The sequence below is a fragment of the Myotis myotis genome, unplaced genomic scaffold, assembly GCF_014108235.1.
Source record: "Myotis myotis isolate mMyoMyo1 unplaced genomic scaffold, mMyoMyo1.p scaffold_m19_p_11, whole genome shotgun sequence".
Classification (NCBI taxonomy): domain Eukaryota; kingdom Metazoa; phylum Chordata; class Mammalia; order Chiroptera; family Vespertilionidae; genus Myotis; species Myotis myotis.
Window position 1 is genome coordinate 11,786,121 of NW_023416315.1, and position 22,894 is coordinate 11,809,014.

At 42.7% G+C, this 22,894-nt stretch overlaps 1 protein-coding gene across 2 annotated transcripts in view; it reads left to right on the forward strand.

Annotated features, from left to right (window-relative positions):
• LAMB4 (laminin subunit beta 4) overlaps positions 1 to 16,022 on the forward strand; it is a 102,441-nt gene extending 86,419 nt beyond the window's left edge. The window contains exons 33-37 of one of the 2 annotated variants that reach the window (XM_036327503.1): positions 1,488 to 1,695; positions 3,481 to 3,619; positions 6,500 to 6,676; positions 7,950 to 8,103; positions 14,110 to 14,939. In XM_036327503.1, the coding sequence (XP_036183396.1) occupies positions 1,488 to 1,695; positions 3,481 to 3,619; positions 6,500 to 6,676; positions 7,950 to 8,103; positions 14,110 to 14,243 (812 nt within the window). In that variant the 3' untranslated portion in view covers positions 14,244 to 14,939. Of the gene's footprint in view, positions 1 to 1,487; positions 1,696 to 3,480; positions 3,620 to 6,499; positions 6,677 to 7,949; positions 8,104 to 14,109; positions 14,940 to 14,986 lie in introns of those variants that run through there. The other variant, XM_036327501.1, reaches the window with a different exon arrangement.
• Positions 16,023 to 22,894: the final 6,872 nt, after the last annotated feature.

A 22,894-nucleotide genomic window follows, 5' to 3' on the forward strand; every position in this document is an offset into this window, starting at 1 on the left:
TTGATTTTTTTACAGAGAGGAAGGGAGAGAGAGAGAGAGTTAGAAACATTGATGAGAGAGAAACATCGATCAGCTGCCTCCTGCACACCCCCTACTGGGGATGTGCCCGCAACCAAGGTACATGCCCTTGACCGGAATCGAACCTGGGGCCTTTCAGTCTGCAGGCCGACGCTCTATCCACTGAGCTAAACTGGTTAGGGCCCATTCCTCCAATTTTAGACACCCCACTCTCCCCCGCTACGCCACCCCCACCCCCCAGCTCCAAGAAGGAGCTGTGAACCTGTTTCTTTTATTCTGTGGTTCCCTCAGCTTGGAATGCCCTTTACCCCTCCCCTCACCCTGCGTCTTCACAACCCTCATCTCTGCTGTCCTCCAAAGCCAGGTTTAAAGGTCTTTTTGAAATTCTTCCTGAAGTATTTGCTCCTCCTTCTGGATCCCACATCATTTTGTCTTATATTCTTCTCTTCTGTTCTGTATGATGAGTATTTATATAGGATGACTTCTGTTTCCCCACCTGATGCGAAACCCCTTGAGCAGCGGTTCTCAACCTGTGGGTCTTCGAACCCTTTGGGGACGAATGACCCTTTCACAGGGGTCGCCTAAATACATCCTGCATATCAGATATTTACATTATGATTCAGAACAGTAGCAAAACTACAGTTATGAAGTAGCAACTAAAATAATTTTATGGTTGGGGTCACCACAACACGAGGAACTGTATTAAAGGGTCGCGGCATTCGGAAGGTTGAGAACCACTGGCCTTAAGGATCAGATCTGTTTCTAATTCATCTCTAACTACCCCTGTTGTGCCTCACTGAGGAGCCGGACAGTGACAAAGAGTTATCACTCCACACACTAACAGTCCACCTTCCACTTCAGTTCCCAAAGAGGGCAATTTTATTTTCCTGAAGAGCAAAGCATAGGTGTTCTTAAATGTTTCCTTATTATATGTTATTCACATGGTACTTTCTATATTGTCACAGTCCCTTCTCAAGACAGGCCTTTAAGGAGTAGCATCAGTTATAATTACCCAGTTATACAAATGAGCAAAAATTCTGAGCCTTCTTAATGTCATGAAGGATTAGAATCAAGTTTTATGGGGTCCAAACGCAAGGCTTCTCCATTCTCATTCATTGTGTTTGAATCGTGATGACAGGTATCTAAGCACTTTAACTGCTTTTGTTTTCGTGCTCATAGTAACCTATTTTTTGGGAGGACATTTTGTAGAACATAGGCAATGTCCCAAATTGGTAGTTTTTTACTTTTCCAACAGCATTAGTGTAGCATGTATACAGCCCTACAGTAGCAGCGTTTCTTTCAGGGCAAAGGGAAAATGAAGCATGAGGAAGAACCTATGGGACATAGACAGTCTAATCCCTGAGTTTTGGGGACACCCAATCAAATGCAAGGAGTTCATTGTAGCTACCCTTAAAAGATAGTGTTTGATAAAGAGACATAATGACCTAAAACCCACCTATTTATTTCAGAGGAAAATGTGCCTCCAGAGGACATAGAAAAGGTTGCGAATCATGTACTTGACATCCACCTGCCAATAACATCACAAAATATAACCCATGCACTTGACAACATACAGAAACTTATGCGACTCTGTGAGGACTACAGGACAGATGAGGACAAGCTAAATAAAGCAGCAGATAGAGCCCAAAAGATTTTGGTGAAGGCAAAAGCAGCTGAGTAAGTACAGTTTTAATATTCTCATCTTGCCCTGGCCGGGTGGCTCAGTTGGTTGAAGCACTGTCCTGTACAACAAAAAGGTTGCGGGTTCATTTCCTAGTCAGGGGTTCGATCCCTGGTTGGAATGCATACGGTCAGGGTGCATACAGGAGGCAACCAATCAATGTTTCTCTCTCTCTCTCTCTCTCTCTCTCTCTCTCTCTCTCTCTCTCTCTCTCTCTTCCTTCCTTCCCCTCTCTCTCAAATCAATTACATTTCCTCAGGTGAGGATTAAAAAAAGCCTGTTAGAGCAAAAATGCTAGAATATGCCAGTATTTTAAAAGGTGGTAGGATCACTGGTAAATTTTTCCCTTCCTGATTTTTTTCTTCTTCCTTCTTCTCCTGCTCTCTCTTCCTCCTCCTACTCCTTCTTTATCACGTTGTACTTTCTAACTTTACTATAATGAGCAGTATATTGAAATCTAAAGAAAAAAGAACTACAAAAAAAATGTATGGTGTGTGTGTGTGTGTGTGTGTGTGTGTGTGTGTGTGTGTGTAGGGTGTTATGAGAAAGGAAGGCTCCTGAACTCCCACTGTAACAATAGGGGGAAAAGTATAGACAGGAAGGCCTCATCCTGTATGATTCCAATTACAGGACATTCTGGAAAAGGCAAAGCTATAGGGAGAGTAAAAAAGATCAGTCGTTGCCAGGGGTTGAGGGGAGGGATGAATAGGCAGAGCACGGGGGAATGTTAGGACAGTGAAAACACTCCGTATGGCTCTATAGTGATGGATACATGTCCTTATCCATTTGTCCAAATACATAGAATGTACCCCAGGAGTGAACCCTAATGTGAACTGTGAGCTCTGGGTGATTATGATGTGTCAGCGTGGGTTCATCAGTTGTAACAAATGTGCCCTCTGGTGAGGCAGGTTGATAGCGGGAGGAGGGATATGCCTGTGTGTATCGGAGGGGGGGGGGGGGGGGTAACAGGAAATCTCTGTACCTTCCTCTCAATTTTGCTGCAAACCTACAACTGCTCTTAAAAGAAAAGTCTTTCTTTTTTTTTTTCAAAGGAGAGGATGGGTTGGATGGGGAATGGGGTGTTTTGCAATTGAGCTGTTTTTGCCCCGGGCACAATCATTTCTAATTACGCCTCTGCAACATTTGTCTGATACTTCACTCACTTGGTACATTCTTCCTAAGGTGTTTGTGAGCCCATAGATCTAAGTAGCTGGTGAATGTTCACTTGAGGTGAGCTCATTTCCGTAACATCGCCTATCACTTGGAATGCTTGTGATTTTAACCCCTGGCTGGGGCCCTGGGCGGCTGGAATGTCAGTGAAGCTTAAATAAACCAGAATAAACAGCCCGAAAATGCAGGCCTGTAGTTCTCTCTTTGCTCTCTGCGGAGCCTCTTGACTCTCTCACCCCCACTCCAACAAAGATTTAGAACCTGTTGCTTAAGTTTGAGAAATGACAGAACTGGAATTGGCAGAGAATAGTTTTTTGTTTAAAACTTGGCAGTTATAGCCCCAACCCTCTCTGTTTGTGACAAATTAAGAAGAAATCCGAGCTTATATTTGATGTTCGTATCTGGTGGAATCTGTTTCTGCACATGCATATATGTGTGTTTTTATTGGCATTCCATATGCCTGTTTCTCAAAATGAAGACTCTAGCACTTTGCCTTACTTAAGAGTTTACTTTATAAATTTACTTTATAAATAATTCAGTAAATTTTTTGGTTGAGTTGAATGAATTCTCCAAGTGAAATATATGAATAATTGTATAATATTTTACATTAGAAAAGCAGCAAGGGTTCTACAGACTTCTGACCAAATGTTGAATAAGTGGCAACAAGTTGAAATCACTCAAGGACCGGCAAATTCTAACATCGCACAGCTGACTGCCGAGATAACAAAAATAAAAAAGAGTGCACTGCAGGTATTTCTCTATTTTCCTTGAAACTAACCTGAAATAGATTTTGAGTGTGGAAACAGCCCAGGTTTTACAAATGCCAATGTCACGCCTGACTTGCCTGTCTGATGGGATTTGTAAGGATAAAATAAGACTATGGTAACATTATGCATTTACTGTTCTACAGACTTCTCCCAGCATCACTTCATTTCGTTGTGGACCAATCCTGGGGGATAAAACAGGTGCTGCCACCAGCTTATAAATGAGAAAATTAAAACTCAGGGAGGTTAAGTGACTTGCCTAAGGCCACACAGATAATTAAAATAGATTTGAGGTCAGAGTTTATCCCTTCTGGTACCAGGGAGAGTAAGAGACTCTTTATTTTTTTTGTTGTTATTTTTAATCTTCACCCAAGGATATGTTTGTTTTTTAATTATTTTCGAGAGAGAAAAAACAAGGGGGCGAGGGGTAGTGAACCATTGATGTGAAGGAAAACATTGCTGGTTGCCTCCCGTACGTGCACCAACCAGGCATTGAGCCCACAATCTTTTGGTGTAGGGGACAATGCTCCCACCAACTGAGTCAGCAGCCAGGGCATAGACTCTTTAAAGCTCACAACCCAAAGAAATAAAGTGTATTTGTTGCCAGCTGTTTGTAACTAAATGTGCATAAAATCTCATCGGAGTATCCTAAGGCTGACAGAATATCTTACTCAAAAGTAAGGGTTCCATCCAGAGTTCAGAGAGAGCAAGACCATGGTTTAGCACATGTGATGGATCCAGGAAAGGAAGCCTGGCAACTAGAGGACAGGGCAGGACCTAGACCCAGGCTGTGTGAAGTCTCTTTCTCCCAGCTCCATTCTAGCACACCCCCTGCCCAGAGGTCCCTGTTCTTCAGCTGTGTTTGCTTGCTCTAAATACATGCATCCTGAAAAGAGAAGCAGAAAGCAACAGAACAAGGAGTCGCGCACCAGGAAGTCAAAGGGTTGCAGATGGAGAGGTCGCGTACACAGGGAAACAAAAGAACTAAGCATGCCTCCGGGTTTCCTCCTTCTAGGAATATTCTCTACAACAGGAGTTGACAAAATATAGCTCCTGGGCCAAACAGGCCCACCAACTGCCTCTGTCTCCAAAGTCACAGTGTTTTATTGGCCTCCAGCCACATGTTGTCTGTGGCTATTTTTGTGCTACAGTGGCTCAGAGTTGAATAGTTGCAAAAGAGACTGTGTGGATTAGGAAGTGTAAAATACTCACTATCTGGCCCTTTATTAAAAACGAGTTGCAGATACCTGCTCCAGGAAAACTCTGACACATGCTCAAAGGCACAGGAAGGGACTTCTAGCTCTAAAAATCTGGTGGACCAGTACTCCAATGAGAAAGAGAACACAATACAGACACTTGCCTCTTGCTCTGGGTAGAGGAGGAAAGTCCTCACTAAGAATTGCTAACCACAAGCTGGATCTTCTAGGAGTTTGGGGCAAGGATTCACACTACCTGGGTGGCCCCAACAACCAAAGCTAAAAGTGTCATTAAAAGTGGTCCTGGATTGGTAGTTCCCTCAGATGCCTGACAGAGACAAACAGAAAATCCCCCCCCGCCCCCCCTCCCTTGCAAAGAAATGCACCTTAAAACCAAACCTCAAAGAATTCCGTGGATATGTTTCCCCAAAATATATTGCCTCAAACAAGATAGCAAACAACAGGATCAAAATGCAACAGACTGTGGCTCTTACCATTATTGGATAGGAATGTTTACTATGTTTAACAAAATAAAAAAAAAGGTATAACCAAAGAATAAGAGACAAGAGATAACACATGACCAGTTAGATTTGAGAAATATTTAAATAGGACTTCTTTAAAATAAATAAATAAATAAATAAATAGGACTTCTTGATATGACAAGTATAGTCATTGAAATAAGAAACAAATATAACATGTTCAGTATTTTTTGTAAGGGGGTAGGGAATTAGAAGCCACATGTATCAAGTGAAAAGTAAAAATAGAATAAAATAATGATATATTTGCATAAAGTTAAAAATATGGAACACTGCATATTGTTAGAAATACTGCATAGGCATACAGTTAAAGGCATCAAGAAGAACAAGGAGCCAAAACCGGTTTGGCTCAGTGGATAGAGCGTCGGCTTGCGGACTGAAAGGTCCTAGGTTCGATTCTGGTCAAGGGCATGTACCTGGGTTGCGGGCACATCCCCAATGGGAGATGTGCAGGAGGCAGCTGATCGATGTTTCTAACTCTCTATCTCTCTCCCTTCCTCTCTGTAAAAAATCAATAAAATATATTTTTTAAAAAAAGAAGAACAAGGAATGATAAATATTAGATTCTGGTTAGTGGTTGCCTTTAGGTGGGGAGGTGATATGAGGGGGAGCGGTGCACTGGGACCTTGGCTCACTGGCCATGCTTTTTTTAAAATATATTTTTACTGATTTCAGAGAGGAAGGGAGAGGGAGAGAGAGAGAGAGAAACATCAATGATGAGAGAGAATCATTGATCGGCTGCCTCCTGCACGCCCCCCTACTGGGGATCGAGCCTACAACCCAGGCATGTGCCCTTGACTGGAATCAAACCTGGGACCCTTCAGTCCGCAGGCCAGCGCTCTATCCACTGAGCCAAGCCAGCGAGGGCATCACTGGCCGTGCTTTATTCTCACACTGGCTGGTGGGTGCATGGATATGTTTCATATTTTCTTTTAGACTCTCATAGGTCTGAAATATTTTATCATAACGTTTTTCTTTTGTAAATTGAACTGAAAATTCAAAGGACTGCTTTTCTTTCCCTTCACAGCTGGCTTATTTTCTGAAGGGTAATTACATCATTTCTTTTGTTGTTGTTGTTTGTTTGCTTCTTGTTACATAAAGAATCTCCCTTTTCTCTGTTCTTTAAACCAACAGCAGACGGAAAATAAAGCCCAGGAGACTGAGAATGAACTGGACTTGGCAAAGCAGCAGTCAGCCCTGGAGGATGGACTGTCCCGGCTGCGGGTCAAGTGGCAAAGGAATCAGGAGCAAGCCATCCACGTGGGAGCTCAGGCTGAGTCGGCCCAGCGCCAGGCTGGGGGCCTCCAGGAGGTCATTAGTCCCACCCCTGCCACCAAGAGCATACGGTGCTTCTCTGAAGGCTGATCCTTCACCCCCAGGTTTTGGGGCCATTCATCAGCATTTCCTGTAGTGCTGGTCCGTGCTCAGTGGTGTAGGTTTGTAGGGATCCCAGTGGGCGTGACGGTGGTGGAGGGCTGTCTTTGGAGAAGCAGAAGTCCTCTGGCCAAATCCCCTTGGAGGGTTTACTCCCCACCCGCTCGTCCCAGGATTCTTAATGATCTAGTCACATTTGTCCTGAACTTCCAAACTCTCGCAGTTTATGCCACTATATTGTACGTGTTTGCCCTTTACTCTAATTAAGTCACATAACATATAAGGGAAACAAGAAGTGAAAGTCACCTGCCGGAGAATAGATGAAGTTACAAAAATCAGAGTGAGTTAATGGAACAGTTGTGGAAAGTGGCCCGCTAATTTAGGGTGCTGAAAGGACCTATCAACTCGTTTTCTTAGCAGGATATCTTCGCTTGGTAGCATTAATATAGTAGCTTGAACAAAAGAAAAATGTTAAGGTGTTTTTACAATTGGTCTTTTATCTTGCTTTCAAGCCCTAATGCTCTGGGTAAAGTTTCCACTGACGGGAGCTGAGAACATTTTCTATGGAACAGAGGTTGAGAAAGGCTTCTTGCCCCCTCCCTATCCCCCTTCCATATTCCGTTCCTGAGTCCGGCCTTTATTCATCTATTTAACATCCTAAATTGTCAACCACATAGGCTGACCCCAAAGATTTCCATTCTAGTTCTGAGGGAGATCTTCATACTAACACTTCTGCTTCCCTGCCTGCCTCCCTTTCCACCTCATTTCTGTCCCATCTTTTTGCCAACCAAACGATGTGTCCTTGCTGTGTCGATCTTCCCTGCTGGCTCTGCCCTGCATGGGGCACTGCAGCTGTTTGACATAACTGAGGAGTGTGCAAGGGCAGGACTGGGTCATTCTGTCCTGTGTGTCTCTCACCTTCACGTAGGTCAGGACAAACAATTGGTCCTTCATAAACATTTGCCTTCACATGGAGCAATGATTCATATGTCGTAACAAAGTTTTATTCTTAACTAGCTAAAGCTGATATTTTTTTCAACCTGAAAAAAATGCAATGAAAAGCCATGTTGGAAATATCAGAGTAATTCAAGTATATTGACTGGGTTATGGTTTCCTCTTATTCCTTTTATGAGCAGTATCGGGCAAATGCCATGTATGTGTACATGCTTTATCAATATTTTCTGATGATGGGAGTGTTGCTCTGTTACAGGACTTTGTTGAGCTGAAAAATCAATACGCTCTTCTTCAACATAAGACCAGCGCAACAGGACTGACAAAGGAAACATTAGGAAAAGTGAAACAGCTAAAAGATGCAGCAGCAAAATTGGCTGGAGATACAGAGGACAAGATAAGAAGAATAGCAGGTATCTTTTCTTTTCTCCCACTTTACTGAGCTATAATTGACAAATAGACTTGTATATATTTAAACTGTACAATGTGCCAATTTGTTCGATGTTACATGGTGAAATTATTACCACAATTAAGTTAATTAACAGATCTATCTCCTCACATGGTTACCTTTTTCTTTTTGGTGCCTTTGAGAATGCTTAAGGTCTACTAACGTGCACAATACACTGTTATTAACTACTAGTGGCCTGGTGCATGAAATTCGTGCACATTAAAAAAGGATTAATTAGAGGAAATATTTTTAAAGTGCTATTTGCCCTTTCTCTATAATAGAAGTGTCAGAGATGAAAGAAAATTAGTAAAATGTATATGAAAATCTTTCTCCTGTCAGAGTCTGGGGCACGCCCCGGGACCCAGAGTCAAGTCCCCGCCCACGCGTGTAAGACCCAGACCTAGACCCAGCCAGCCTCACCCTTATTGGGTGAGATCCAGATCCGGCCGGCCCCACCCTTGTCAAGCCCTGCCGGGTGGGGGAGCACAGCCTCAGGTCCCCTGGCCTGGCGCCAGGCAGGGAGTGCAGCCTCAGGTCCCCCATCAAGCCCCGCCAGGCAGGGGGCACAGCCACAGGTCCCTGTTGATTGCTTGTTAAGGCTCATTACAGGAACTCAGCCTCTGCTGTGGGTGCAGCCACCTTGTGTTACAGAATCCCTGCTTCTGCTGTGGGCGCAGCCATCTTGACCATTACAGTGGTGGTCAATTTGCATATTCCCTCTTTATTAGATAAGATAATCAGCGACATAAGTACAGTAGATCCTCAGAACTTACTCATCTTCTAACTGAAAATTTGTACCCTTTGACAAATATCTCCCCATTCCACCCTTTCCCAACCCCTGGCAGCCATCATTCCATTCCACTCTGTTTCTATGAGTGCAACTCTTTTTTTTTTTAATTCTACACATGGATGGAATGAGTAAGATCATACAGTATTTGTCTTTTTCTGTCTGGCTCAGCTGTCGCCAACCTTTTGGACCTCAGGGACCACCAGTGGTCCACGGACCATCGGTTGGCGACCACTGGTCTGGCTTATTTCACTTACCATAATGTCTCCAGGTTCATTATGTTGTAGCGAATTACTAGTGTATATATATACTAGAGGCCCAATGCACAAGATTCATGCAAGAGTAGGCCTTCCTTCCCCCGGCTGCCAGCACCGGCTTCCCTCTGGCACCCAGGACCCAGGTTTCCCTCCAGCCACCAGCAGTCACCTGGGACCCGGGCTTCCCTTGCAGACCCGGCTTCGTCCGGAAGGACGTCTGGTCTAATTAGCATATTGTGCTTTTTATATTTATAATTTTCTTAGTCCATCCATCCACAGACAGAGACTCAGGTTGTTTCCATACCTTGTCTATTGTGAATAATGCTGCAGTGAGCCTGAGAATGCATATACCTCTTTAAGATACAGATTCCGTTTCTTTTGAATCTACACCCAGAAGTGAGATTGCTGGATCATATGGTAGTTCTATCCTTTTCCCCACGCCATCAATTTGACGTACTCCATCATGAGGTAGCATTTTTACCAATTTCAATGTATCATGGACACAATTTAACCACATATGAGTCCTCTGAGGAGAAAGAAGTAGGAGCTGGGTTTGTGCTTTGGGAACTTGCAAAGCCAGTCCTGGTTTGGGGGAAAAGGATAAATAGACAGGAATTAAGGGAAACAAACAAGGGCCTGGAGGTTCTGGGTGACGGCAGCAGGGCGAAGCCAGCAGCGACCTGTGCCTGAAGGAGCAGGGGAGCAGATGGATGAATGCTGTGAAGTAGGCCTGTGGATGCTGGGACAGAAGGGAAGAGGCCATGGTTTTACTTAAAAGCGTACTTCCGGGGCCGCTGTGGCCCAGTGGTTACAGCGTTGGCCCATGCACCAAAGGGTCACAGGTTTCCCAGTCAAAGGCTCATACCTGGGTTGCTAGTTTGATCCCTGGACCCAGTCCGGTCGGGGCAAGTGTGCAAGACAGCCAATCAATCTCTCTCTCTCTCTCTCTCTCTCTCTCTCTCTCTCTCACTCACTCTCTCTCTCTCTTTCTCTCTCTACCTCTCCCTCTCTACCTCTCTCTCTCTCTCTCAATCCTCTCCCTCCTTCCCTCTCCCTCCCTTCCTCTCTCCCATTGTCTCTAAAAATCAATGGGGGATATATATTCTAGGGTGAGGATGAACAACAGCCACAAAAGGGTATTAATTAGCATTCACTCTGTGTTAATCAGAACAAACTGAGATTTACCTTTGGTCACCTTGAAATATCCTTTTCTTAACCCAGTGGTTCTCAACTGGGGTGATTATATCCCCTCCTCTGGAGACAAAAATGTCTAAAGACATTTCTGCTTGTCACAATTAAGGGGGTACAACTAGCATCTAAGGGATGGAGGCCAGGGATGTTGCTAAAGATCCTATAATGCACGGGATACCACCCCCAAACCCCAACAAACAATTCTTCTGCCCAAAGTATCAATGGTACTGAGATTGAAAAACCCTGTCTGAACCTATGCTGCTCATTTTCTCCCCTTGTGCAAATCACTCTTTTAGAATAAGGTGTGATCTAGACTCTAGGGAACCAGGTCACCTAGCAAGGCCAGTAGGTAGCAACCCAGAAGGAATCATATTCTGGACAAGGATTTTGGCCAAAATGGAGATCTTGATGCACACAAAGTGTACACACCTAGAAGGCAAACAATCAGAAAGTTCATTAGGATTTTTGCTTTCCACAAATAATACTCATGATGTTTCTGGGCAATCATCATGTCCTTGACTACCTCTACGAAATATCAAATGATGAGTGGTTTACTTTTTTTTGTTTGTATGTATTATCTCCGAAAGTTTTAAAACAACAATATTCATTTGTAATATAAGTAACTCTCAAAGTTCTAAAATAACCCCAAATCCTCACTTAAAAAATGCATATTATCACTATGACATGAAAAAAAAAGAAAATGCAACATTAGTGTGGGCCAAAGCAAAGAAAAACACATACCAAACGGTTAACATTAGTTATCTCTGGGACGCGGCCCAGGGCGGGGGCGGGGCAGTGAAGAGGAAACCGCACTCTTTACATTGATATAATTGTTTTCTTCTGGACACTTTTTTCCATGTTCAGTATTTTCCTAATAATTTTTAAAAAGAGATACTCGGAAAGATTTAAAAGGACAGACATAATGTTTTTTACTTTATACTCTGTCACACAGGCAATACCATGAATATCAGTTTCTCTTATTCTTAATCCTTCCAAAAGAGCAAAATCATGGAGAGCATATTTTCTGTCTTATATTTGATGTCAGGATCCAAATGGTTTCCACTTATCCCTGGAGACTAAAGCCTTCACATGGTTCTTTTTTTTTTTTTTTTTTTTCTTCACACGGTTCTTGCATTTGGTTGGGAGAGAAGTTTAAGCTGGGGGACTTCTCCTCAGAGAGGTCTAACACAACACATTCCACTTTGCCAATTTTCATGGTAAGACTGCTTTCACAGCTCAACAAGATAGGAAAGACAGACATGGGTTAGGCCACCTTCCTGACTCCGCCGCTGGAGAAGGCGCTGAGCCACAAGGGAAGAGATGCCTGTGGGATCCCAAAAAGCAGCCCTGACTTACCTTGGCAGGTAACTCTCTTACGTTGAGAGAGTCGAAAATGGGCCCCAGTCTGCAGCCAGGGTCCCTCCATAGGACTTTGTCAGCCAGGGTCCCAGAAAGAAATAGGAAGCATGGATGTGGTTCTGGATCACGTATTTATAAACAGAGTTGTCCCCGTTATCTACCCAAGCAGCTGCATGTGGCTGATGGGTCAGCGGGCAGGCCTGCCGGGGGCCAGCCTCGGCTAAGGGGCTGGGCTTCTCTCTGTGGGGTCTTTCATCCCAGGCTGCTTTGCAGCATGGTTGTTTGAAGATTCCATGAGAATAAGTACAGAAGCTGTGAGTCTCTTGAGGTCCTGCAACATCATCTCTTCCGCTTTCTATTGGTCAAAATACCTTGCAAAGCCGACCTGGTTTGGGGGGAAAGGGTACATAGACTCTTCCTTCCTGATGGGAGAAACTACAAAGAATGTGCAAGAATTTGGGGGGGGAGCAAGGGCCTGGGGGTTCTGGGTGACGGCAGCAGTGAGAAGCCATCAGCGTCCCGAGCCTGAAGGAGCAGGGGAGCAGGACGTGAATGCTGTGAAGTAGGCCTGTGGGCGCTGGAACGGACGGGAAGAGGCCAGCCTTGGGAGCTGGAGCTGAGCTGTGAGAACTGACAGAACCTGCTGCTCATCAGGGAGGAGTGTGCTCGCTCTCCCCAGCACCTCTCAGATCCCACAGTGGCCAAGTGTGCCTGACAGCCAGAGGTCAGCGAGCCAGGTGATGTCATCCATGGGGCCAGCTTTCCAGGACACAGAGCGGGGTGGAGACTGGGTCTGGTGGGGCAAACAGAAAGGAGCCAGCACAGTCTTGTTAACGTATGGAGTAGAAACATGGGGGGCTTGTCTTGTTTTTAATAATACACTTTCAAAGCCGAATCCCCTTTTCAATCCCAAATGACCTGTATTTGAAAGTTTCCAGTGACAGAATGTTGACCGCCTTTCATAGTAGCTCTTTAGTCTTTGAGCAGCTGTGACTACTAGAAAGTTCTTTATATCCAGACAAAATCTTTAGGGAGCTTTCACCTGCTGGTTGCATTCTATTTCCTCAGGCTGACCAAAGAAAAAGAAAACAAACAAACAAACAAAAGCCCACATACTTACTCTGCTTTTCTGGCCCTCAAATACTTAAAAACAGCTATGGCACATGTCTTCTTTCCTTTATATGAAAATTGCCAGTGAACTCCATTTTTGTTCACAGGACAGTTTCAGATTTTTTTCATAATCCAGTTCCCTAGGATGTAGGCTACAGGCTAGTTTGAAAGTTCCCCCAAACCAACTGAATGGCCAGGTGTGATCTGACCAAGTGAAGTAGAACATTTACCTTCCTTCTTTGAGAAGTTCCACTTCAACCCAAAGCCAGTGTCTTTTCTAAAGGCCACCTCATTGTCAACCATAGCTCCTCATACCTCTTCCATCCACTATTCTATGGACTCCTTCTTACGGTTTAATATAATTCCCAGATATTTGTTGGTTGAAGAGTGGATGGATGGATGGATGGATGGATGGACAGATGGGAGTGAAGCCAAGAAAGGCATCATGTTGCTTTTACTCTTCAAGGACTTCAATGTTAGAAGGAGAATATGAGGTGAAAATGTCAGTTCTTTTTACTGAAAGACTGGGAAACCCTAAAGTGAAAGATACATGTTAAAAAGAATAGTTAATATAGAAAGAACAGCCCAGTCGGTGTGGCTCAGTGGTTGAGCATCAACCTATGAACCAGGAGGTCACAGTTCAATTCCCAGTCGGGGCACATGCCCGGGATTCAGCTCGATCCCCAGTGGGGGGCATGCAGGAGGCAGCCGATCAATGATTCTCTCTCATCATTGATGTTTCTCTCTCCCTTCCTCTCTGAAATCAATAAAAATATATTTGGAAGGAAGGAAGGAAGGAAGGAAGGAAGGAAGGAAGGAAGGAAGGAAGGAAGGAAGGAAGGAAGGAAGGAAGGAAGGAAGGAAGGAAGAAGAAAAGAAGAAAAGAAAAGGAAAGGAAAAAGGAAAGGAAAGAAAAGAAAAGAAAGAAGGAAAGAAAGAATCTCTGGAAATATAGCACTTCACCAGATCCAATCAATGCTTATCTTCTGTCTCTTCATTTCTAGTCAACTTGAACTAGGTTCAGATTCACATTGATAAATGCCTTTAGGTAGAAAATACTTTTAGACAAATGTATCAGTTTGTCTACTCTGACTTACATGAAAACCTTGAGAAGTCTGGTGAAAATAGTGTTTTATCTAATGAATCAAAACACCAAACTAAATGTATCTTTATGCGATACATAAATCCCACAGGTTTGGTGTCACTTGGGCACCCAGGAGGAATTTATCAAATGGAAATATATAATTCATTTCATTTTCTTTTTTAGATTTAGAAAAGAAGATTCAAGATTTGAATCTTAGTAGACAAAAAAAAGCTGATCAACTGAAACAGTTGGAGGATCAAGTCATTGCCATTAAAAATGAGATTGTTGAGCAAGAAAATAAATATTTAAGCTGCTAGCGTTAGGCAGAGCTGAAGTGCAAAAGCCAGCGCCTTTGTTTCTGGTTCCTGAGGAGCAGCCCGAGGAGCTGTGCTGAACCTGGGAAGCACAAATGAGCAGCCTCTTCGCCTTCCTCCCGCTGGAGCCCTCCCCCTCGGCAGCTCTGCTCAGTGCTGGGGAGTGACACCGGCCCAGGAAACGCCTCTTCCTCTTCCCGTAGCACAGGAGGGAGAAGTAAAGAGGTTGTCTCTGGTTTCAGAAACCTTTCCTCTTGCCTTTCCTAACTTAAAAATAATTAGTTACATATGACAAGTACAAATCAAAATAAGATTCTGTTTACTAATACTAATGCTAACTATTCAAGTGTCCAGGCAAGGGGTGGTAGAGAATGGGGAATTACTAACCAACGGGCATAAAGTTTCAGTTAAGCAAGATGAATACGTTTCCAGAGATCTGCTGTATGTTATATGTGTAGTTAACAATAATGTTTGTCCATTTAGGAATGTATTGAAAGCGTGGATCTCATATTAAATGCTCTTACCATGCTACAATAAAATAAAAATAAATTTAAACAAATTAAATTAAAATCAATTATATCTCGAATACTAGAATGGAATGAATATGGGTGGTATATACTAGTGTTTCTGTATTTTATTTGGATTTGCTTTATCTGTAAAACCATTACTCTATTCTGAATAAAGTGCATGTAACTCAAAATGTAACTTGTTTTTGCACCCCCTTTCCTACATATTTATTCTCTCAGCCAAAGGATTTTCTTTTCCCCAAATGGCACTTGAACAGTATTCAAAGACTACTTTTCATAATTTGTCTGCAAGCATTTCTGCTGACAATCTGCCGGCTTTGAAGATGGAAGGATGTAAGGGGCCCCAAGAAGACGGAAAAAAGAAGAAAACGGATTCTCTTCCACTGCTTCCGGAAAGGAACATAGCCACGCAACGCCTTGATACCTTGATTTTAGCCAGGGAGACCTGTACTAGACTCCTAACCTACAGAACAGTAAGATGAAGCTGTGTTGTTTTAAGCCACTGTATTTGTCATAATTGGTTACAGCTGTAAAAGGAACCTAAGCTACCCTCCATTTGTTTTTTTCCCCTTCAATTGGGCGAGAATATGGTGAGCCAGCTGTAACCACGTAGATGATGAGAATACTGGTGAAACAAGATAGAAGAAATCTAGGTCCCTGGTTGACTGTACAATGAGGTGAGGACGTGAGCTGGGACAGTTTATTAAGGGGACTGTTTTCAAAGATGTGGACAGGGTGGAGGAAAGTCATAGAGGACAGTGCAGCATCCCAGAGCCAGCACTCGGCAGGGGGCCATCACCACCCTTAGACAGGGACAACTGCATTCTGTGTGGTTGAGTGTCCCGACTAACGAGTTTTTTGAGACACCAGCTGTCTCTCCGCGGATTTTTTGCATTGAGTTGATAGAGTAATTTGAGTTAACGAGCTCCTTAATAAGCTCGGTCTCGGAATGAATTAAACTCGTAAGTCCAGGCCCCACTGTAAACCTGGTTCCTTGGTTCAGCAAATAGGAAGCACTCCCGAGAAATTGGACAGGGAAGGAGAGTGACATCAGGGTGTTTATATCCCCAGATCCTCTGCAGGGCTGTCCCCGCGGGCTGCATCCCTTGACCAGAGATCATGGTTCCTCGTAGGTGGCCCTCCTACACAAAATGCAGTAAGTCAAGGCCCCACTGTATATTCCTACTAGAGGCTCAGTGCAGGAATTCAAAATGGGCTCTCTGACATCCCACAAGGGGTCCTGGATTGTGAGAGGGCGCAGGCCAGGCCAAGGGACTCCACCAGTGCAGGATCGGGCCAGGGAGAGACAGGGGAGGTTGGTCAGCTGGGGAGGGACCACAGAAGAGCCCCAGGGCATGTCCAGCCCATGTTGCTCAGTCCCAATCGGCTGGACCCCAGCAGCAAGCTAACCTACTGGTCAGAGCGTCTGCCCCCTGGTGGTCCATGTACATCATAGCGAGTGGTTGAGTGGTCTTTAGCATATCATTAGCATATTTTTTGATTAGTTGAATGGCCTACCGGACACTTAGCTTATTAGGCTTTTATTATATAGGATGTAGGTCAGCCTCCTGGGGCACAGAAGAAGGGCAAGTTGATCGGGAGAGGCACAATGACCTTTGGGTTAAAGCTGTCTGTGCCTGACTCCCCTGGACTAACTGGTCCAGGCAGTCCTTGGAACATCACCAAATTACAATTTTTTCAAACATGACATGAAACCAGATCACCATATGGTTTCATCCCCTCTAAAAATGTATTTGAGCCCTAGCTGGTTTGGCTCATTGGATAGAGCGTCGGCCTGGGGACTAAAGGGTCCCAGGTTCGATTCCGGTCAAGGGCATATACCTTGGTTGCAGGCACATCCCCAGTAGGGGGTGTGCAGGAGGCAGCTGATCAATGCTTCTCTCTCATCGATGTTTCTAACTCTCTATCCCTTTCCCTTCCTCTCTGTAAAAAATCAATAAACTATATTTAAAAAAAAATGTATTTGAGAACAAGTCAAATATTTGCCTTAATATTTAGAGGGAAAATGTCAGAAAGGACTAGAATACGTGCACGGACAAAAATCTTTCCCCCCATCTCTCCCACTCTCAGTAACTACCATGCTCTATAGCAGCTGCTGAAAATCCTCTCCTCTTGCTGCAAACTCCTCCCCACTAACAACTCCCCCAAAGCAGGGAGTTGTTCTCACACAACTCTTCATTCTCTTGGGCTCCCTCTTTCCTTTTCCCTCAGATCTAGCCTCTCCCCTTTGTCCTTGGTCACTCTCGCTTTTCCCTGCCATGTGTGTTTGTTTACAAGACTTGATACTTTCCAAGTCAGGCAGCCCTGCATTGGGGTGAGCCACTCCCACATGGAGGCTGAGGCCTCACAGATGGGCAGCAGCTATACTTCCAGGCAGAGCTCACCCAGCCACCCTGAAGGGAAGCCTTTCCTTCTCATCCAAGTAGGCGTTGTCTAGGAACAAGCAATTGCATTAAGTGGCTAAGCCTACAACATTAAAGGACACATTTGAAAACATTTTATGTGTATAAAGGCATGTGTTTATATGCACTTAAGATGTATGCAAAATTTATATAAATGCAACTATAATGTGTAGGCTTCGCAGTAATCCTTAGCCATTAAACAAATTAGCTTAATTAAACCCTCCTGCATACAAACCTGGGCACATGCACACCCACTCTTCCTCCCTCACACCCTATGCTCCTGCCTCGCCAAAACCAAGCTTGAATAGAACTTTTTTTTTTTCATTTACTTTATGCTTCTAAACAAAAATTCTTTCCCGGCCCTGATTCTGGTGCTTCAGACAAGTGAAGAATCTAAAAACTTTGGTCAAAGAGTCCTCACAGGCTTTTTCCACTATAAGCTTTAAGGTCGTTAGCACCAAGCTGCCTGCCGTCAGGCCTGTTTCTTCCAGCTCCTGCGATAGGATGGAAGGAGGAGCTTCCCCCCTCTCCCTCCAACATAAAGCAGCCGAAGCAGAACCTTTCTAACCACCTGCTCAGCACTTAGCTTCTCTGCGGGGGCATCACTTGAACCTACACCTGACCTTCAGCTGCACTCATTACAGCTAAAGACTGGCCACTCCTTCTAGAAGGCTTCTACTGCTCTCCCACCCTGCCTCGGACTCAGCCTGCCAACTGAGTGAGGTGTTAGACAAAGCAAGTTTCCCACAATTTATATCAAACATTTTAATCAGAACATACAGGGTTTTTTAATAGAAATGTAGTGTTTTCTTCATGTTCATATAAATTGTGTACTTTTTAACAGTCAAGTCATAGATTCATAGGTTGTGGGCTCAGTCCCCAGTAGGGGGCATGCAGGAGGCAGCTGATTGATGTTTCTCTCCCTCTTCCTTATCTCTCTAAAATCAATAAAGACATATTTTTAAAATATACTGTATATATAACATATATATTTTTTATAATTGGAGCCCACTTTCCCCCATTATACCATAGAAATAGGCCTTATCTTTTTAGACAACTGTTTAGTATTCCATTACAGGGGTCTAGCTTATTTACTTACCTAATCCCCTATTGATGATTACTGAAGTTATTTCCAGTTTTCCTCTTGTTATGAACAGTAGTGTAAACATCTTTATAGGCATTATTTGGCATGTTTTTCCAGGGTTAAAGTTATATCTATTGTAAACTAATACATTTCAGATTGCTCTTTAGAAAGGCACAATTGTACCTTCCCAGTGATCACTTAGGCTCCTGCCTTCATGAACCTCATTCCGTTTGACGTCACAAGGCTTGGGGGCCATTTACTGACCATTATATCATTACCACCTTGCAGCTTCTCACATGATTGTGAAAGTGCAGTTTACTTCTTGGTAATCCTCATGCATATTACAGTACCAAGCAGTCCCTGGCAAGTTGGTTAACACTGTATATATCAGTATCTCGTGTATCTAAATCACAGAAAACCCTTTTTATATTTCCCATGAGATAAATTAAACATGCTATCTGCTTTTTTAGAGTACTGGTGTGTATTGGGGATGGCTCATTCCGGCTAAAGAAGTACCTGTGAGTGTTTTCTCTCCAGAGAGCACAATGAGCATAGTTCCCGGCATTTGCTAAAAGAATGCATTCAGCAAATATCTGATGGGCTCTGTGTTCGGTGCTAGGGAAATTAGGATGCTCTCAAGGTACTTACAACTTAGCACATTTGAAAAATATATTAATATTCATTGCACAACTACAATTTTTTTAAATATATTTTACAGAGAGGAAGGGAGAGGGATAGAGAGTTAGAAACATCGATGAGAGAGAAACATCGATCAGCTGCCTCCTGCACACCTCCTACTGGGGATGTGCCTGCAACCAAGGTACATGCCCTTGACCGGAATCGAACCTGGGACCTTTCAGTCTGCAGGCCGACACTCTATCCACTGAGCCAAACCGGTTAGGGCATACACCTACAATTTTTAAATGATTTTATTAATTTGTGTGTGTGAGAGAGAGAGAGAATAACAAATATTTATACTTCAAAATGACTTTTGGTTGGAATTTTTATTTTTAGTTACACCAGTTGTAGACAAATACATTCTCCTTATTTAAACAAAGTTTAAACATTACAGATAAGGCAAGAGTCCCCTTTAACCCCCATCCCAAACAAAATTCCTGTACTTTCCCTTAAAGTACCCACTCTATTATCCACTTCCATGCCTCCTCCTAAAACTTTATCATTGTTATTCATGTATTTATACATTTATGTTTATATAGAAACAGAAAATTATAATGTTCTTCCTTTATCCTAAACCAGTGGTTCTCAACCTGTGGGTCGCGACCCCTTTGGGGGTCGAACAACCCTTTCACAGGGGTTGCCTAAGACCATCGGAAAACACATATATAATTACATATTGTTTTTGTGAGTAATCACTATGCTTTAATTATGTTTAATTTGTAACAATGACATTGGGGGTCACCACAACATGAGGAACTGTATTAAAGGGCCGCGGCATTAGGAAGGTTGAGAACCGCTGTCCTAGACTTTAACTCTGTTGAACTTTAACAGTAGTATATACATTTAAGATAACCCTGGCCTTCTCTAAATGTCGGGTATAAACCATTTGACCACAGTAGTGCTCAGCACATAGTAAATGCCCAAGAAACGTTAAAGAAGGAGAGAGAGATGCTGCTGCTAAAGCTTAAGGTACTCATTGGGTAGATAGGTGGAGTTCCCAAGGTCAAAGGTCAACCAGAGAATGGTGATTACCACCACTTGGGATATCCGAATAGATGGCTGAATTGTCAGCTCCATATTCCATGATTTCTAAACAGGGTCACCAAGAAATCATTTAATCGCAGAGGTTAATAGCAGCATTTCATTAGCCATCTTGAAAAGAGCAAACACATCCTACAGAATCTCTGTCTGGCAAACATATTGTCTGGCAATATGTAAAACAGCACGTAATCCTGGAGTGAACCCAGTGCTGACTTGTTTCTGGCGTGATAACACTGCACCGGCTCTGGGTGGGCTGGCGTTCATAAACCTGATTAGCAACCTTGGCAGCAGCAAGTGCAGCTGCTGTGGTCAAAGAAATTATCTCCTTCAGTAGAGCAGTCTTATGCTTTTAGAGCAGTGGTTCTCAACTTTGGCTGCACATTAGAATCACCTGGAATCTTTTTAAAATCCTGATTTCTGGGCCTCATCCTCCGGAAATTCTGTTTCTTTGTTATGGGGTGGGGCCAAAACATTAGTAACAAAGAAACAATTTCGGAGGATGAGGCCCAGAAATCAGGATTTTTAAAAAAATATATATATTTTATTGATTTTTTACAGAGAGGAAGGGAGAGGAATAGAGAGTTAGAAACATCGATGAGAAAGAAACATCCATTAGTTGCCTCTTGCACACCTCCCACTGGGGATGTGCCCACAACCAAGGTACATACCCTTGACCAGAATCGAACCTGGGACCTTTCAGTCCACAGGCCGATGCTCTATCCACTGAGCCAAACCGGTCCTGGCCCAGAAATCAGGATTTTAAAAAGATTCCAGGTGATTCTAATGTGCAGCCAAGGTTGAGAACCACTGTTCTAGATTTAGAAGGCCAAGGGCATCATGGTTGGGGTAGATGAGGCAGAACTACTGATATTTGAGAGGAGATGGCTTTTACCAGCATTTCCATCACTTCTGATCAAAGAACCCATTCTCCCATGGTAAAAATACTGGATTGAGAATTAGGATCCACTCTCAGTACAAGCCATAAATAGTAGTGGGTGCTTAGCTTGCTAATTAAAGCCAGTTTTCTGGATCACCCTAGGTAATAATTAACAAGCCAGAACTATGGTTTGCAGCAAGAGAGTAGATAAGACTATCACTTCAAGCCTCTGGTACAAAGATATTGCCTAGGTTCAAAATATAGGTTGAGTAAGGAATACTTTTTTATTCAATAAATATATCCATATACCCAAAGGACCTACTATGTGCTAGAAACTCATGTGGAGCTGTGTCAAGGACTGAACTTGAACTTTCAAATGGAGAAAGACAGAATCTGGATAAAAAAGCAGAGTAAAGAACGATTTTTAAAATTTAAAATATTGGAATACAGGAAGTTCTTTTTCCTCCTCTGGCTATTACTGGATTTCAGCATCCGTACAAAGCTGAGGAAAGTAACACCATCAGCCAAAATAAAACTTTCAAAATAATAAGAGATGAACTGAGCTTAATTAAGAAAAGTTTTCCTAAAACTTAACTATCAACCACTGAGTGTAGCTGCCTACTCAATTTGACATTGGTAATTTTCAATAAACATTTTAAAAGAAAAAGCAGTCTTAACACACCTCAAATTTTCGATGCTGATGTATTTTGTCCAAACATTTAGCTTAGATTAAAAAAAAAAAAGAACTTTTTAAATATTTCTATAGTAAACTGTAATAATTTCTTAAACTTCTAATTATACAAATTTTTAAAGTTTGTGAATATAACTATTATAGGTGACAACAACTGACCAGAGAAACAAACAAAAACTCTTATTTTTAAAGGCCTTAAATTTTATTATCTGTGAACTGAAAAGTATTTGTACTTTTTAAAATTCTTATGCTCTTCCTTCTTTAGGTAAGGCACTCATAAAGGAAGGTAAAGATATACCAGAAAAATGAAACTTTGGTTCATGACTAGTATTCAAATCCTAAGGTGTTTAATTGACTACATTTAAGTTAATCCTGCTATGAGTATGATAAAATGTTTAAAGAGCTTTCTTAAAACTTTCTTGTCTTACTTCAAACATTAATCTCTTTCCTATTCATTTTTGAAGTGCCAGGTTAGCAACCAAATACAAAAATTCATCAAGTATAAATAGTGAATTGAAAAAACTCGTCCCACTTTGAGTATTAAACATAGATCAGAAAAATTTTTAAAAATGGTTTGGAATTCTTGGGCATAGATGGGTAGAAAGAGTCATTCTATTTATAGTACCATCCATAGTACTATCTTGAATCAACAGTACCATCTTGCCACCTTTGAATCTAAGTACCATCTTGCCATCTTTTGGGAAGGTGAAATGCAATAGGTATGCAATCTTGCAAAAGGCCTGGAAAGATCATGGTTGAGACCTTCTAACACCTATTTTGGTGACTATCTTAAAACACTACAATACAGTGATATGTCTTTGAGATGTTTAAGAATAGACAGATGACCATTTTTTAAGACAGTGCTGATAAAGACCTGCCTGAATCAGTCCGAATAAACTAGATTATATTGCAGTTTCAAACAAACAAAAATCCCTCCCAAATCACAGGCAAGAACAACAAAGATTTATAACTTCCTCATGCTACACATCCAGACAAATTAAGGGAATGTATGCTTGTTTCAGGCATAGCTGGATCAAGATACTCCAAGGTGGTCCTTCAGGATCTGCCCTCTGGCTCTCCTCAGTTCTGTTTTCCTCTGTGCTGACCCCCCGTCTCAAGCAGTCACCCCCAGCTTCAGGCTGACATCCATATAACTCCAAGTCTAGGAGGAAAGAAAGGTTTTATTCCCGCTCATGAAAATCCCAGTAATTCCCATAAAAGTCCCAGAAGTCACCTAACTGAAACAACTGAGTTGCATACCCATCCCTGAACCAATTGCTGGGAAAAAGGAGATGGAAATGCATTGATTAGCCTGGAGCCCATGGAGGGATTA